This window comes from Limulus polyphemus, unplaced genomic scaffold (genome assembly GCF_000517525.1).
Source record: "Limulus polyphemus unplaced genomic scaffold, Limulus_polyphemus-2.1.2 Scaffold553, whole genome shotgun sequence".
Taxonomy (NCBI): domain Eukaryota; kingdom Metazoa; phylum Arthropoda; class Merostomata; order Xiphosura; family Limulidae; genus Limulus; species Limulus polyphemus.
In genome coordinates, this window is record NW_013666163.1 from 32,799 (window position 1) to 52,335 (window position 19,537).

Sequence of the window (19,537 nt, forward strand, 5' to 3'; positions counted from 1 at the left end):
CTGGGAATCAATCCAGCCATATATTCTAGCTGATTCATCTAAGGCATCGATGAAACTTCCAACATCCTCATTTGCACTACCGTGATACAGCTGGTCGACACTTGTTAAGTGTGTAGTGCCGCGTGGCCTCCTTGTGTGGGTTGCTCCGCTGCAGCTTCATGGTTAGCATCAGCCCTTCTATCAACTCTAGGGCATGCACCATTCTCTTCTGTATCGTATCTACACCTGCAGTAGCCATAACTACTTATTTCTAACTTACACTACTTATAGTACTTCGACTGACTTTTTTACTTTTTCTGGCTTTCTTTACTCTAACCAACCTACTCCAAAAATCCTCGAGACTGCACCAGCTGTAATGAGTAGTGCCCTGGTGGGCGTAATTGTTGGAGTTTCAATTAAAATTACTCCTTACACCAAACTTAGTTATTGGAGAATTTGTCGTGATGAGTGGAGTCACAAGTCGCTAACTAGAGATAGTTTACAGTTAGACTAAAGAATTAGTGTCTCGGGTCAATGATAAACACAATAACTTTTATTAATCATTAATTCATCTAACTAAGAGTCAATAAAACAAAACTTCATTTATGACAAACAAACATAAAATGGTTTTTAACTCGATTAAAATACTTATAATATCTTAAACATACACTTTCATTAATATACATATATATATTTTAACATAACATTTTACAAAACATTGGTATTAAGTGACTAAGAGAGAGTAGTAAAATTTACCTACAATGGGGTTGTATTCGGGAACCGAATAACGTTAGAAACCTTCACATTGCCAAAGAGAGTCTTCAGCACTTCAGAGTGACTTTTTCTGACTTCTGGAGGAACTGATTTTTCAGCTCCTGACATGGGTTTATAAAGCAAATTTTCTGTGTATTATCTCGATCATCTAAATAGGACACAGCATCACCTGCAAGTAGTCCTGTGATCCTATTGGATGCTTTAGGAGAATCCCAGGGCTATTCCAAAACTCTAACCAGAACTCTTAAGTAATTGGTCACAGCTAGGTTGTGTTAGCTGGTCACCTATTAATTGTACTGCTACACCCATGTGCTGTAAGTGATATTGCCTCAAAGTGCTTATATTGCTCGCTAAACCAAACTTTTCTGTAGCTTTCCTAATTCTAAGATGTTGAGGTCAACCATTCATTAACCTGTCACAAGTTCTAGTACACTCATCTCGTTTCTAAGCAATGCTTCTTATGTAGCTTAACCTTGTTTTCAGTTCCTAGTTCATCCACGTTTCTTAGTTAAAAAAACAACTACTCGTTTAACTTTAATCTTAAGCTCTTTAAATTAATAAAAACTCCTGAAAACTTTGAAGCAAATGTAAATTCTCTCAAAAATAACCCAAGTGCTTCATGAATGCTTGCTGAAATTGTTTGATTTATACAATGACATTCTCAATTCTACTGTTCCAAAGTTATTAAAGGTTATCATAAATATTCCAGTCATGTTTTCAATGGGCACAAAGACAATACGAATTATTTTTAAGAAGCTCAAGATAAGAAACAGCCAAACAAAAAACCTCCCAGTTTTGAAGAGCTGTGTACAAGATCTGTCACTTTCTTTATTCTCCAAGTAATCCCCAAATCCTCAAAGATCAAACCAAAATCCAGAGACTTTTAAGAGTCTTGTTTGTTAATTCCCAGTAGAAATTCTTTCTAAAGAACTTCAATGATACAAATCCTTTCTTGATTAAACCAGTTTATTCTTTATCAATACAAACTTTTAGTACACAATAATTCTACAGTCAGTATGTTTCTCGTCACTTTAAACTTAACAACTATTATAATGCATGCTATAAATCACAGTGATTCACAATCTCGATATCTTAACTCTCTATGAGTGCAAAACACACACTAGCCCAAAACTCACCGTGACTACTGTTCGCTTTATCATACATTCATTTTCTGCTGGTTTTTCTCACCAGGCTTATATACTAACAAAGATGTTCTGCCAAAATTCGAGGAGTTCCCTGATAATTCGAAAAACAGCTAACAGCATCACGTGATTTCTGCTGTTGTAACACTGCCCCTTCTTTAGTATTGGTCATCCAGAATAATAGCCACTAACATTAAACTAACAGATAATTAACAATAACTTAATTAAATGTTCAGAATTTACAAACACAAAATGAACATAAAACAAAGTCTCTTAATTTTACAGGACATTTCTTCTTTCATACTGGTCTCCATCTTATTGACTTCTGCTTTACTGGTATTCATCTGCTCCATCTGTAAACGTCCCATTATCAGTAGCAGTCACATGAGTGGTAGTACCTTCATTAATGGCTTCACTGTTTTCCTTCTCAAAACCAGGTAGAGTTTCTTCTTCAACAGTGGCTTTTTCTGGTGACACATCTTCAGTAGCATAATTTTTTCTGTTTTTCATTTCATTCCAACTGAAATGTCCAGGACCGTGATAATGCCAAAGCCTGTTGGCATGCACCACCTTCAACTTACCTCACTGACCACATTTTATTCAAAAAGTTATGTCTGAGAGATGATCCACTGTCATATGGGCCTTCCCATAGAGAAGACAACTTAGGAGACTTCCCTTTGGTCTTTGTGGGATTATACAACCATATCTTGTCTCCTGTTACAAAGCTGACTTCAGTAGATTTCTTATCATAACATAGCTTCATGGAATCAGCAGACCTTTTTAAGTTTGAATGCACTTGATGATGAATATCATCCATCCTTTCAGATAACACTTTCATGAACTCTGACACATTGTCAGGCAACTCTTCATAAAGTGGGCTTCATGCTCTGCTGTTCTATAGGCCATCAACAGTGGAGGGAGTAAGACATCCCAGTCATCTTGGTGGCTATTACAAAACTTTACCAATTCCCATCCCAGTGTCCAATTGTACTTTTCTACCATCCCATCAGACTGTGGGTGAAGTGACATTGTCCTGGTCTTTCGTATGCCAAACAACTTGCAGCATTCATGGAACAAAGCTGATTCAAAGTTACGGCCTTGATCCGAATGCAGCTCATATAGCATACCAAACCTGAAGAAGAAATCACTAATAGACGAAGCTACAGTTGTAGCTTCCTCATTTGGTATTGCATATGTCCACGACGTCCTCCTGTTAAACTATCATGGGATTGATGTAGCACAAGTTCCCATAACTTTCTTGGTATAACTGTTAGCCAGGTCGTCACTTTCCCATCTCTAGACAAGAATACCATTTTCAAGCTTCAACTGGTCCCATTGTGACCAATAGTTCTTTGTATGACAAGGGCTTAAGCTAGACACCTTCTCCCAAGCAAGGTGCAAAACATTCACTTGTAGAAAATCAATTATTGGCTATAAACCTTGGTCTTTCTCCTGTTCAGCTTTAATATCTATACTTGGTTCCACTTCACCATCATCAAATTTTTCAGTCACTTTGACCTTAGCTTGATGACCCCTGGTTAGTAAAACACACACTAGCCCAAAACTCACTGTGACTACTGTTCGCTTTATCAAACATCCATTTTCCACTGGCTTTTCTCGCCAGGATTATATACTAACAAAGAGGCTTCGCAAAAATTCAGGGATTTCCTGATAATTCGAGAAACTCAGTCACGCATGTGCTAGCAGAATCACGTGACTTCCGCTGTCGTAACAATATGTTATGTTGATGACTCATCTATTTCAGTCTTCCCTTTGAACTTCATCAGGCCACTCTTTTGTTTATTTGTGTTCTTACTTGGCAGTGTGCTTTCTCTCTTTTCACATTGTCTGTTTTCTTATCTTGGTCAAGTATACAAAAGAACAGAACTCTATTTATTTATTTAACTTATTAATAAATGTAACTGTTCACAGAAACCCTTCACCTCATAGCAAATAATGACTTTAGAACGGCACAAGTGTTTCCTCACAGGGTTTTATTTTCTATCAATTTAATAATGCTCAGTTCAACTATTGACGAATTCAGTAGGACCACCAATTAATTTTCAATACGTTTGTCAATAACTAAAAGTTTCACACAGCTAAGCTGATGATATTAGACATAGAACTTTATAATATACTGTTATTGGATTCCTCATAATAATGGGAATAGCATCAGAGAAACAAACAAACAAACGTTCACTTAGTGTTCCCAAACAATAGGTACGCTCAATAAGGCATTCATCTATAATTCTATAAAGCATTTTTATCTCGTATAATGTTGGTAAGCATATGTTATTTTACGAAACACATAACTTATCAAAATTCGTGTTAATTTGACTGGTAACAGCTGATCAGAATAGACGTTTTTTTACCTAATGTTTAATATTTTTATCCATTGTAATGAAGAATAAACTAACGAATATTTGTATCTAAAGTAGTTGTTTCATATTCAGTCTACATCAACATCTTCTTAACAGTTGTTATTGATGTTTCTGCTATATTCAGGAAGTTGTTTTTATTATGATTGTTGCCCCCCAGTGGTACATCGGTATGTCTACGGACGTACAACGCTAGAAACTGGGTTTCGATACCCGTGGTGGGCAGAGCACAGATAGCCCATTGTGTAGCTTTGTATTTAACTTCATACAAACAAACAACATTATGATTGTTTAAGAACAAAATAAATACTATAAATACAAGGCTAGAAACCAGGTAACTGTGATGTGCAGAGTAGAGATAATTAGAAATTAGAATTCGTGTTGCTATTTTTAAAATTTTCTTGTGACAAGAACTAAGAGATAATAAATTGGATTCATATTAAAAATATTTGTTGGTTAATTGTTGTAAACATTTGTTACAACTTTGGTCTATAGTGTAATCACGAGTGTTATTATTTGATATGGTGGATAAATAATGTAAAATTGATTAACTTTGTGATACTTGGATACCATAAAAGAAACAATCCTTTGGCATAGTGTACAAAAGTCATAATATTTCAACATTATAGTTCAATTTTCTACACTTTGTTACAAGGTATAGATGAACAAGACATGCTAATCATTGTACTATGCCAATTCTCACATTATGATGTTACAAAGTATAGATGAACAAGACATGTCAATCATTGTACTATGCCAATTCTCACATTATGATGAACCACATGTCGTTGAAGACTTGACATACAACTGGTTTTCGTATCTAATGCACACATATATTCCTCCTCTAGAACACTACCCAAGACAGTTAAAAATTTTGTGCAAGTATTAAGAAATGGCATTCTGCTGCAAAATTCTCAGAGTTTACTAGTTTTAAATTTCAGATAAGTAATATAATATTCAAAATATATCTGTTTTATTGGATATTTAAAAAATAAACATGACACTGGAAGAGTTTTTTATGCCCCCCCCCCCCAGTAACACAGCAGTATATCTGCAGAGTTACAAAGATGGAACTGGGTTTCGCAAACTGTGGTGGGCAGACCACAGATAGCCCATTGTATAGAGCTTTTTATTTATAAATGTGACAGTTAGGCTTGTTACAGTGAGTTTTCTCAGATGTTTCTTGTATGTAGAGATAAAGAAATCGATAATGTTAATTTCCCTTTCTCTCCTATTGGAGCTAACCTGATGACGTGCATCCTGAGAAATAGATATAATAGTTGTAATACATATAAGTTTATCTCTCAGTCAGAACTGACAAGGTTTATCTAGTAAAGTTTTGTCAGAATCGCATTGCTATTCGTTACAAGTTTTTTCTTCTTATCCAGACCATCTAGAGAGTGTAAAAGTCCTTTCCAACGCGAACTATTCACACATTCAAATCATAAAGTTGTTCTCATATCGAGGGTCTATAATTTCCAAGAATGGGATATCCATTGTACTTAAAGACATTGGAAACAAAGGAATATGGATCAAATGTTAGCACCAGGACCACCTAGAATGAAAACAACAAAACGTCGTACCGCAACTGTTATAAACAAATTGTAATGTCTTGTAATAGATTAGAATCCACAAATAGAAAGGTCAGTGGCAAAAGCCATCCATGTGTCCAAAGTAACGATTACCAACATCATCAAGAAGGATCTCTGTCTACAAACGGGACAGAAGTTATGTGTAGACAAATTGCTTCCATGATATATCCGTTCAACTGTCTCATACCTCAAACAGCTGGAAAATTAAATGGTATTCATGCTATTTCAAAAAAAAAAAGACATACCAGTCAAGTCGTCAGATGCAGCACCCATGGATTCTTTTGCAATAGGGCTGTTGAAACTGAGTACACTAGATTGGTTACAGAAAGGAGCCAAGGTATTTGTGTGCTTTTCACATGAAAGCCTTGTGATGCAGCCATTTGCAATGGAAACTACACTTCAGAGATATTATCAAGATGCATGGCAGTCAGAGAGTGCACGTGGTGAAATAAACTATACGATAAACAGGTCTCTTAGTTTAAAAATTATCCTCTTTTATCCAAGTTCACTATTAAATTCACCATTGTAAATTTGAACTACAGTGTCTATCATAAAAGAACATTTAAAGGTCTTGCCCCTGAAGATGAAAGGTCCACCTTTCGAAAGCGCTCAGATTACAGGGTTTTTATTCATTTCTATCATGACTTCTTGAACCTACGTGTTTTTCTAACATCATAAACATCTTGATTTTAATTTGCTTTCACTTATGGTTTATTACAATGACACAAATAAAAAAAAACTATGATGTTAGAAAAAAACGTACGTTCAAGAAATCAATTTACCACAGACAGGCTTGTCCAGGCAGATTTTATCTCTTACCAAAAACACACAAACCTAATGATCCCAGCTAACCCATAATTGCTAACAAAAACATGGCTACTGAAAAGCTGCCTTCCTTTGTCGACCACCAGATAAAAAGTGTTACCTATACTCTTCCTTCTTACATAAAGGACACGACTCACTTTCTTAATATTGTAGAAGAAATCAATACCAACAGACATTTATAGCTTTGTGTACAATGGACGCTTCTTCCCTTTACACTAATATTCCACATGATGAAGGACTTGAAATTCTGAAATCTGCCCTAACCCTTTCTAACCTATCAGAATCTCAAACAGTAACTGATATTGCCAGCCTTGTCTTATCTTTAAACGAATTTAATAAAAAACATTACCTTCAGGTTAATGGTACGGCAATGGGTTCCAAAATGGCTCCTCACTATGCCAGTATATTTATTGGCCATAATGAAAGCCAGCTTTTACAACAAAACCCTGCAAAACCTCATAGGTGGAAACGTTACACAGATGACTTATTTTTCATTTGAACAGCCGGTTCTGAATTACTTAAAAGACTATTTCTTCTGCCAACAATATTTCAAAACAATCTAGTTTACCTTCGATTATGCTGCTACACAAATTAACTTTCTCGACATCACTGTCTTTTTAAAGGACTGAATATTATACACTGATTTGTACAGAAAATAAACCCACAAACCACAATGTCTTCACTATAAAAGCTACCCTTTCCACTCACATTAATCTGAATATTACCAAAGTCAAGCTCTCCGAATGATGAAATTACAGAAAAACACCATGTATCTGAAACAAGCCAAGTTACAAAGAAGATATAAAGATAACGAAATTGACAGACAGATTGAAAATACTAACAACTCTCAACGAAAAAAAAACATTCTTGAACAGTGTAATAGTAAGGTTTCAAACAGAATTCCTCTTGTTATTACTAATCACTTTAAACTCGGAAACGTTCCCCACATTCTGAAAAAAACATTTTCATCTACTCGAACTGAATGATCGCCTTAAACAACTGTTTTCTGAGGTTCCCGTTGTCTCCTTCCAGAAAGGCAGAAGTCTTAAAGACATCCTTGTTCATGCAAAAGTTAATTACACTCCATCAAAAAATGGTTGTCATCCTTGTAATAAATCTCGTTGTCCAACCTGCAAGTTTTAAAAGCCGCCGACTCTTCTTCCGAACAAATATGACCATAAACAATTTAAAATTTCTAAATAAATTACTTGCACAGCACACAACATCATTTAGCTTATACAGTGTAAAAATACAATTACCAGTATGTAGGACAGACCCAAACAATTCGTAGAAGGCGTCTCAACAACCATAAATCTTCTATTAACACCGAATGTTGCTCAACACTTCAACCAACGGGGTCATTCTATTAACAATGTGACTCTCATCAACATTCAAACTAATTTCAAAACTACAGCTGATAGAGAGATAAGAAAAGCCTATTGGATTGTAACTTTAAATACTGTTCACACGTTTGGAATAAATATACAACCCCGGAATCAGTGATCTCCGATCATAAGTTTGTTCTCTGTCAGGAAGAAAAAAAAAAGTTAGTTTTTGTCCATGTATTGTGAATTCTCAGTTTTCTCTCCTAATCTTTCTAATACTTATTATCTATTTATGATAATTTCCACGTTATTTTTTATAATTATTTCTGTTTAACATTTATTTTTTAATTATTATTTCTGTTTAACATTTATTTTTTAATCATTATTCAAACCTTACTTTTATTTTACTTTATTGACACTCAATGTAGTTTCTCTCAACCATTTGTCTTTTTTAAAAACAATACATCTCTAATTTCTTTACACCTAACATTTCTGTTTCCGGTAGTGTTGCACCGTAATGAGAAACACTTATAACAATACAATGCAATTTACTCAAAACACTTCCATATGTCGCTAGTGGCATGCATGACGTTACTCCAACTTCATCTCACACCTTGTTATACTCAGTCATTCCCAGTTTGCACCTGAAGAAGAAAGGTCCACCCTTCGAATGCGCTCGAGCTATAGGGCATCATATTTTTATACTACAACTAAAAGCCCAATGAAGATCTTAGTATGCCGTGTTAAAATCCAAAAGATTTCTAAATGAAGAGTTAGGTAACATCAACGAATTTAAGGTGGAGAAAAAAAAGTTTTTTTTGTCCACTGGCATTATAAAAACAAACTAAGGTCAACAGCCAAAACGTGGTATTCTAAACTACCTATAGTTATCTGTAGTATTGCATTATATTACAAAACGTGTTTTGTATGTAAAAATATATATACAAGGTGCCTAAGCTTCTTCATAAAGCTGACCTGAAAATAAAGGCGTGTTTTAAAACCATGATGCAGTTTACGTTTCTCCATGTATAATGACAAAATATCGATGTGGAAAACTTACACGTTTATGCTACTCATAAGATATAAGATTCTACCACTAGATGGTTAAAGGCTCGACCAAATAAATGACCATGTCACTGATAAAGCAGCTACCAAACGTTAGGTTACTGTGACGTATTGTTCATCAAATTAACTAAGGTCCTAACTAATAACAACGACAAGATTAGTATCCATGAAAACAAAGTATGCTTACCGTCTTTGAGTTTCAGATCACAACTGAACCCAAATTTACTCGATCATTCCTCCCGTTATAAAGTAATAACTTCTGTTTTTATGATTAACACTGTTGTGGACATTAACCGTCAAATTTCAAATAATTAGCCACACTGCTAAAACTATAATAAGTAAGTTACTTTTTAATGATTTAAAACATCTCTTACATGTAACAACTTTAGATCTTTTGACAACTGTTTCAGATAGATCACGACTTGACGAGGGAAGGAAGGTACATCAAAACAGTTAAAGAAGATATATTGGAAAGACTTAAGGTTATATAATATACAAACACATCAAGAAAATTGAAGAAAACTGAAATGTGGATTGAAGGTTAGTGCACATACAGACTACAAAAGTTGGTGAAACTAAGGAGGATTTAAGGTAAGTTAACAAACAAGTGAGAACATTTCATGAAAAATAAGAAGAATTTAAGGTTAGTGTACAGACAGGTCAGGACAGTTAATGAAAACTAACGATGATTTAAAGTGTACACAAAAGTCAGAAGATTTGGTGAAACTAAGAAGGATTTATGATTAGTGTACAGACACATCAGGGCAGTTGATGCAAACTAAGAAGGATTTATGGTTAGTGTACAGACAGGTCAGGACAGTTGATAAAAACTAAGGAAGATTTTCAGGTTAAATAGTGTACAAATAAATAGATCAGTACATCTGATGAAACCTGAGGAAAATTTAAAGTTAGATAGTGTACAGACAGGTCCAGACAGTCAATAAAAACTGAGTAGTGTTTATGGTTAAATGTACAAACAGGTCAGGATGGTTAATGAAACTAAGGAAGATTTATGGTTAAGTGTACAGACAGTTCAAGACATTTGATGAAAACTAAGGAGGAGTTAAGGTTAGATTGTGTTTTGACTAATTAGGACAGTTGAGGAAAACTAAGTAGGATTTATGTTTAGGTGTACAGACAGGTCAAGAGAGCCAATAAAAACTAAGGAGTGTTTATGGTTAAGCATACAGACAGGTCAGGACAGGTAATGAAAACTAAGGAGTGTTTATGGTTAAGTGTACAGATAGGTCAGGACAATTAATGAAAACTAAGGAGGATTTAAGGTTAGATAGTGTACAAATACATCAGTACAGTTGATGAAACCTATGGAGAATTTAAAGTTATATAGTGTACAGACAGATCAGAACAGTTGAGAAAACTAAGGAGGTCTTATGGTTAGATAGTGTAAAGGCAGATCAGGACAGTTTATGAAACCTAAGGAGAATTTAATATTAGATAGTGTACAGACTGGTCAGGACAGTCAATTAAAACTAAGGAAGATTTGTTTTTAAGTGTACAGACAAGTTAGGAAATTTTATGAAAACTAAGGTGGATTTAAGATTAAATATTGTACAAATAGATCAGGACAGTTCATGAATATTAAGAAACATTTCTGGTTAGTTTACTGACAGGTTGGGACAGATGATTAAAAATAAAAAGGATTTATGATTATTATACAGACAGGTCAGGGCAGGTGATGAAAACTAAAAGAGATTTAAAAGTTAGAAGTTATAATTTTCCTATACTTAAAATATATTTCCAATACATACTTACCTCTCCTCACATATATAGCTATGCTGCCCTCCACATGCAAAAACAATTTTGTATGTTACAAGAGTTGCACTCCCACTTACCCATGATAAACTTGGTTCCACTGCATCTCGCATGCAAAACTATACCTATATCAATCACTTTTTTCTCATAATTTGCAGCCTTGAGCTGCACAAATATTTGCTTTGAGACATTCAACACAATAATTAACCTTTAGGTATCTGACTAAGTAGACCTTAACATGAAGTTTATGTAACAGAACTATTGTGAATCTTAACAGTTCAGTATATTTTACATTTCTATGATTATAGCATGCCAGTTGAACTGAAACAATGGTATGATATAACTAAAACAAACTATTTATTTATATTTCTTTCATTGGTGTGAAACAATAAAATCTTGAAGGTAAGAAATTAGGTGTAACTATTTCTTTCATGAAACTTACTGCTGTTCAAAGAATGAGCTCTTTTTATCAACACTGAATATATAAATGTGAAAATACATAAAGTTAATAAGTAAGAATGCATTGGAGTTATTTTTATGAAATACAACATACAGCACATACACTATGAGTCAAAACTACAGACAATAATTCTACGTAATTCTAGTTGATGCACAGTTCTATCTGACGCAAAGTGAACCCAAGTGGGAGACATTAATTGCACCATTACATGAATCATGGTAAGTCATTAGTTGTCCATGGAAGCTAATAAAACAATATGATTTTACTTAAATCTTTACATTTTTTAACTACATTCATGGTATTTTAAATGTATTTTCTTGCATACAAATTTCCAACTCTTTCTCAGTTAAATCTTTACCACACCTAAAACTTTGATTAAATTGCATCAAAACATAATTAATTTGAATTAAATTCACTGCTTAAATAGGACCTGATAACATCACCTGCATCAGTTTAGCCCAGGATTACAGATAAATAAGAATGGGAACAAAATATTAACTATATATGAATATCCACTTTTTCAAAATATTTCTTCTCAGAAGTAATTGTCATCATTTCTCTATTAAAGTAAAAAGAATTGCAGCAATATAAATTCAGTTCTTCAGTGACTGCATATCATAGGTAACTTTTTTTATAAACTTTTATAATAACTGATGCAATAAAATTAGAACCAAGAAGTTGTAATTGTCAGTGGAGTGAATTATCACCATATAAAATATATTGTTCTCGAGTAACCCACACAAGAGAACCAGGAACTTGGTCTGATGACATTCTTGAAGGTGGTAGAGGTACGCTAACACGGGATGACCCCATAACAGCATCCCAACTCTGGCAACCAGAACTGGAGTGAATGTTGATTGCACGACTATACTCTGGTAATACTGTTTGCAAGTCTCTGATCAACCTATCCAATAAAAGAATCAGTGCTTTTAAGTAAACAGACATGTATAAATATACACCTTTAGTTTTATGTTTTCAAAGAATAAGGAAATCTATACTATAGTCTTTGATGCAAGACGGATTTGTACTTTCTATACTTTCTAAGGGAGAATGATAAAATGTTTTACATCTCTGAAACAAGTAGTTTAAGTAAGACCATAAAACACACTTTTCAAAGTTATATATAAAAAGTGTATATTACTTCACAAACAATATACAAAACTACCATTTATGAAAAAACAGAACTGGCAGAACTTTTGAGAATAAACTCCAAAAATGTATAAAATTTTGTTGCTTTGTTATAAAGAAATTCCATTTTAGTAAACTGTTATTGTAATTTCACAAATCTCAGAATGACTGTTAACAAACATACAAACAGGTTACACAGTCCTTGGAGTATATATAAATGCAAAATACACAATGGACTTTAAATTTTTTTTTCTTTTTGCTTTCATTTCATATTAAGTACAAAACTAAATCTCTCCTCATTCTTCTGTGAGTCTGGATTCTAGTCTAAAAAAATTACTAATTTTACTTTATAGTTTTTATAAGAGATGTATCATTAAAATAAGATCTTAGCTGGGATACCTATTGGACAATAACATCAGAATGTGTTCATGTACTACAGCAGTTAAGGCAAACAAATTAAATACTTCACGTTGTCTAGGTTAAATAATAAACACTCCTAATGAGTAACATGTACTACAGTAGTTAAGGCAAACAAATTAAATACTTCACGTTGTCTTGGTTAAATTATAAATACTCCTAATGAGTTACATGTACTACAGTAGTTAAGGCAAACAAATTAAATACTTCACGTTGTCTTGGTTAAATTATAAATACTCCTAATGAGTTACATGTACTACAGTAGTTAAGGCAAACAAATTAAATACTTCATGGTTAAATTATAAATACTCCTAATGAGTAACATGTACTACACTAGTTAAGGCAAACAAATTAAATACTTCACGTTGTCTTGGTTCAAGTATAAATACTCCTAATGAGTAACATGTACTACAGTAGTTAAGGCAAACAAATTAAATACTTCACATTGTCTTGGATAAATTATAAATACTCCTAATGAGTAATATGTACTACAGTAGTTAAGGCAAACAAATTAAATACTTCACGTTGTCTTGGTTAAATTATAAATACTCCTAATGAATTACATGTACTACAGTAGTTAAGGCAAACAAATTAAATACTTCACGTTGTCTTGGTTAAATTATAAATACTCCTAATGAGTTACATGTACTACAGTAGTTAAGGCAAACAAATTAAATACTTCATGTTGTCTTGGTTAAAGTATAAATACTCCTAATGAGTAACATGTACTATAGCAGTTAAGGCAAACAAATTAAATACTTCATGTTGTCTTGGTTAAAGTATAAATACTCCTAATGAGTTACATGTAACTACAGTGCTTTGTTTCATTCAAAATAAAAATCTGTACTACAAGTATAAAAACAATCAATTTGAAATACTAGCTATTAATGACATCCTTCAGTTGACATAAAATAAAATTAGAAATGTCCAGCTAAGTTTACCTTGTGTGTCCTACAAACAAGGTCAGCAAATTTCATACAAGTTCACATTGTGGCAGGAAACAAAATTAGTAATGTTCAGTTAGATTTACCATTTGTGTCCTATAAACAAGGTCAGCACATTTTAGATAGGACCAAATTGTGGCAGAAAACAAAATTAGAAATGTCCAATTAAGTTTACTTTGTGTGTCCTACAAACAAGGTCAGCAAATTTCATATAAGTTCACATTGTGGCAGAATGTAAAAATAGAAAAGTTCAGTTAGATTTACTTGTGTGTCCTACCAACAAGGTCAGTAGATTTCAGATATGTCTACACTGAAATACATTTTTAAACCTGACATACAAATACATTTTTTAAAGTAACAAGGATTGGTCTTCTTGAACATTTTGGTTTGCCCCTGATACATTATTTTCGGCAAAAGTGTAAACAACAAACAACAACAGTCTGATAATTTCTGAGACACTTACCATACTGTTATAAACTAGCTTTTATAGTAAACTCATTTAAGTCTGTGAGAATAGTCTGAGGATAAAATCTGACATTTTGATAAAGCTAATTATTTTGTGTTACACCCTACAAAAAAAATAACCTGAGGTTAAAAACTGCTTTTGTAGTGCATCCATTTAGTTCTGTATCACACCCTGTAAAAAATAGCCTGAGGTTAAAAACTACCTTTGTAGTGCATCCATTTAGTTCTGTATCACACCCTGTAAAAAATAGCCTGAGGTTAAAGCTAACCTTGAAGTAAATCTGTTTAGTTCTGTGTTGCACCCTATGATAAGAATAACCTGAAGTAAATTGCTGACCATAAAGTAAATCCATTTAATTCTGTATTACACCCTATGACAAGAACAATATGAAGTAAAGGTATGATCTTTAAGTAAATTCATTTAGTTCTGTTTTACACCTTCTGATAAGATAAACATGAAGTCAATGTCTGACCTTGTAGTGAATCCATTTAGTTCTGTATTGCACCCAGTAAGAAGGATCTGTGACAAAATTTCTTGTACGAGAGATGGTTCCAAACCTTGCAAAACTTCCTGCACTAACTCTGGAACTCTCATGGCAGAATACATAACTTCTGGTGCTAGGTATAACTCTGCTCCAAGCTCCACTTTCTCCAGTTTTGCTATATCACTGCTTGCTTGGCTAAGAGAAAATAAAAAAGCTAGTTAATATTCTTGCTTTGAAATCAATACATTTTGAATAGATTGATTAAATTAGAATAACAAAAAGAATAAAATATTTATCCTACACAAGTAGCCTTAAAATAAAGACAGGAATTAGCTTAATTACACAGTTCAAAAATCAGCTGAAACCAGAGAAGTGGTGGTAAGAAAAAAGACCTTAATCTCCTACTTGTTTAACTATTTATTTATTCTGAAAGTTTTAGGTCACTCTGATGGTACAACTCAGAACACTACTTTTAAAATTTAATTACAAAATATGAATCTCTGTCTAATAAAACAATTTACTGAAAAAATATTATAGACCTGGTATTTTTAGCATTATATAATTTTTATATATTCTTTTTGAGAGGTACCCACTTAATTTTTAAACATACACAAGGTCCCTGAAATAGCTTTTTTTTCTGGAATATTACACTTATTTTCCAAGTAAAATGTTTGATCTTGAAAACTAAGACATCCTCATGAATAATATTTGATGTACATGATTAAGTCTCACTTTTAAGGATGAAATGATGTACTCATAAAATGAATGTAATATTCCCACTAAAAGATGTTTTAAGAACTTTATATAATACTTATGTACCTTACTTCATGAATAAAAATTCTAAAAATATTCAAACATTCATTTTTGTAGTATCTCTAGGTTCTGAACAGTAACCATTGTATTTCTGGATTTTTTAAATTTTTCTATTAATTTCTTCCATCCACATTTTTGGCACTTTTACTTAGTCTGACATTTATGATAAAATTTTTGGAAGGCTTTAAGAACTTTTGGATTGCTATAAGTTCTTCAAATACCTATAGAGTGATAGGTTTCTTTTTGGTGAGTGTAAAACACGTAAATACACCAGTTTGATTTTAGACTGATATCTTATTGGAGAAGTATTGTTTATATGATGTTGAATTTACTAAGTGTATCACCACAACATTTGGGAAGCTTTTAGTGAGTGTTAAAAGTCTGTTGTACACAAAAAAATCAGAAATGTTAACAAAGTATTTCTATTAAAACTTTGTCTGTGAATTTCTGAAGCCTTTATGGAATTCATCTAGGTGAAAGGTGATTTTCATGCTAAGAATAAAGATACTTATTTTCAAGTTGCAGTTTTGAATTTTCATAACCTATAGAACATCCTAAATGAATATCAAAAGTTTTTTCTACAGCAAAACATCATTTTATTCTCATCTGATTTCATTTAGTTTTACTGCTTTGCAGCTGAACTTAGAACACCTCAGAGTATTCTAAAACCATTTATTACAGCAGGACAGCTTTGTTTAAACAAATCAGGTTACAATCATGCCATGCAATGTGCACACAGAGTATCACCAAAAATTTTTGTAAATTTAATTAGTTTTTCATTTAAATTTCTTTATCTAACCTACTAAGTTAGTAATTTTTACATATCAGTTACTTTTATACAAATGAATAAAAATATATATTTAAAAAACAAGAAATTTAGTAGTTATGTCTGAACTCAGGCCTTTTGTCATCAAGAGCAAGAAACTCAAACAATGAAACTGAGGCCAAATATCTATATGCAAGTAGAAAAACGAACTAGACTGTATGAAGAATCTTGTGAAGAAAAAGCTGATGTTTCTATTGATTATAAATAATCCAATAGCAATGTTAAAGAGATCTACTGACACTTTTGGAAAGACAGATTGGTACAGGAGAAGCATGTTATGAGGGTTTGACAGTTACTTTTATATCTCAGTAAAGCAAGAAGATGTTCTAAATTGATTCTGGCTTTTCAATATCTATAGTATGATTTTCTAATTAATTGGACACTCTGAAACCCATAAAAGGATAGAAAAAAATCTAAAATTGGCAATTAGGAGAATAAGAGAGTCATGTGACACAGACAATGGAAAATTTAAAATATATTTAAATACTTCATTCTCAAATTAAGAAATTGAAACTTATATAAAATAAGAATTTGAACTATAAACTACATTTTGATGCCAATTTTATTGGCATACATTAACAACAAAGTTATTTCATTAAATTTTGAATATAATTCTGTAAAAGGTCCTTAACATACATTTTAACCCTACAGATATAATAGATACAATCGATTACCAAAGAGCAGCAATTACATCAATTAGTGTTGCATAAATTAACTGAAATTATGATTAAATCAATTAATCAAAATTCATTTTTCCAACTTTTAATGTTTCCTGTTATTCCAACAATTGGTTAGCCCTATGTATATGGCTAATATAGGCTATGTAATTAAACAACTTTGTTATAAATGTATACCAACAAAATTAGCATCACAATGTAGTTTATAATTTAAATTTTTATATTATATAAATTCTAATTCTTTGATTTTAAAAGAAAATATCTTTAAAAATTCTTAATCTTCACTTTTGTTATCACGTGATAAGAAAGTGCTCTAAATTCTCCTCTTTTAGTATGTATAGCTTTAATACTACACTATCTAAGGAATTTGAGCACAGTATATAAAAAATGAAAAGGTCAAATGTACAGTTTTAAAGTCTTAACTTCTCCATTTGCTGAGATTTCAAGAAATTTTCACAACCTACAAAAAACGCCCCCCCCCCCAATCTATTCTAACTTTCAATATATTTTTCAAAACTACATGCTATAATTTGGCATACATGTTCATAACCAATAGAAAGGAATTATTATATATTTTAAGATTTCATTGGTCCTTTTGAATTTGTTGTAAAGAAGGTTAGATAAAGTATTTTAATTTTTTATAGTGAAGATGATGCACATAAAAGTTATAATTTTCCTCTACTGAAAATGTATTTCCAATAGGTACTTACCTCCACACACAGATATAGCTATTCTCATTCAGTGCTGCCCTCTATATGCAAAAAATTGTTTGCATGCCACAAGCCTTGAGCTGTCACGTACTCCACGATCAACAAATTTTGCTATTCTCATTCAATGCTGCCCTCTATATGCAAAAATGTTTTGGCATGCCATAAGGACAAGAATGTTAGGTACATAATGAGAAAGAGTTCTCCAACTGGAAAATCCAACCACCAAAGCTGTGTGGGTAAGAAGCATATAAGTATGTTGTGACAACTCCAATACAGAATGAACTAACAGAATTGAGATGACCAAGTTCTGGTGTAAGTACAATCCTCCATTATACTGAAGTCAGGTAAAACTGATCACCCAACAAACAACTGACAGATCTGAAACAAGGTTGAAGGGTTAGGTATGAAACTGGTACCCAACCCTGTGGTGAACAAACCTAACATAGCATAACAAGAGATGAAAAATAGGAAAATGGGTATAAAAATATGAAATGCCTACCTTGGGCATCCTCAGTCCTGGAAAAATGGCTCATCAGAGTGTGATAAATTACAACATAGTACAATGAGAAAGAACCAACAAGTGATTGACGGAGGACAAATCAATCACAGAACTCTAAACATCATCAAGAATACATGAGTAATGGAGGAATCCTTAGAGGTAGGGCAAGTAATTTGGTAGGAAGGAGCCGGACATGGAACATGAAGAAAGAATGCAATAACTCAGAATGAGACAAAGGAGCAATCCCTCCAAAATAATTTAATGAAGCATCACAAATGTCCCACATGATGTAAAGTCACAGGAGTAACTCCCCCCCCCCCAAAAAAAGAATTTAATGGTGTAAAAAAAGAGCTGATCATTAGTCTCAAGTAGAAGTGGATGATAAATGAACTTGATACAAGATGTTGTACCATCCCAAAGGCAAAGAAGCTACATATGAAGGGCAAGAGCTGAAGATGGCAAATGCCCTAACATTGAAGTAAGGAGGGATAGGGTATCCTATTAAAATCCCCAAGAATTAGGAGGAATGCCTCAAAAAGTAGATGAATGGCGAATAATTCCTGTTGGACAATTGATAGAGGAAGATGAAGGCCAGAAAACTTGGTGAAGGATAAAAAGATAGGATTATCAGGGTCCACCCCCTTAGAGGCAACAGAGATTCTAAGTGCAGAGAATCAAGAAAACAAAAAACAATCTGCCTTATAGTAAGTTAAGGCAAAATGAATCAAAACCCACTGAGGACAAGGCATGCAAGTAACCTCTTTCAAAAGAGATAAAAAGGTCCAGCATGAACCATAATGTATGGAGGAGGAGTGGGAAAAAAAATTACCATGACACATTTCTAAAAAAGGCTGAGGTAGGCATAGCAGACTTCACAAGAGAGTCCGGTAAGCCATTTTTTGTTGTTTGTACATACCATGATTTGATGAACACTGTGCTAATCAATTAATCAAATGTAATCAATTACTGAGGCCATCAATCAACCAATAAGCAAATAACAATGACCACTTGGGCTCTACTGAGGTACTTTTATGATTTCAAGCTCTTTTGTTTATCTTTACAATAAAACTTAATTGATGGACAACAATTTATTATACAATAATAGTTCAATACCGTAAAATTCCAGCAATACTACTTATGCATTTAATACTGCAATTTGGTCAATTGCCTATCGGTATCATATTGATATCAGTATCGTTTTATTTTTGGTGTATTGTGTAACGAATTTGTTATTATATATTTATTTTAATATCAACGTTT

At 32.9% G+C, this 19,537-nt stretch overlaps 1 protein-coding gene across 1 annotated transcript in view; it reads right to left on the minus strand.

Annotated features, from left to right (window-relative positions):
* Nucleotides 1–11,193: 11,193 nt before the first annotated feature.
* LOC106459056 overlaps nt 11,194–19,537 on the minus strand; it is a 19,033-nt gene continuing 10,689 nt past the window's right edge. Inside the window, exons 5-6 of the mRNA XM_013918631.2 lie at nt 14,741–14,947; nt 11,194–12,217 (exon numbers count right to left, since the gene is read on the minus strand). Of these exons, the coding sequence (XP_013774085.1) occupies nt 12,001–12,217; nt 14,741–14,947 (424 nt within the window). The 3' untranslated portion in view covers nt 11,194–12,000. The remainder of the gene's footprint in view (nt 12,218–14,740; nt 14,948–19,537) is intronic.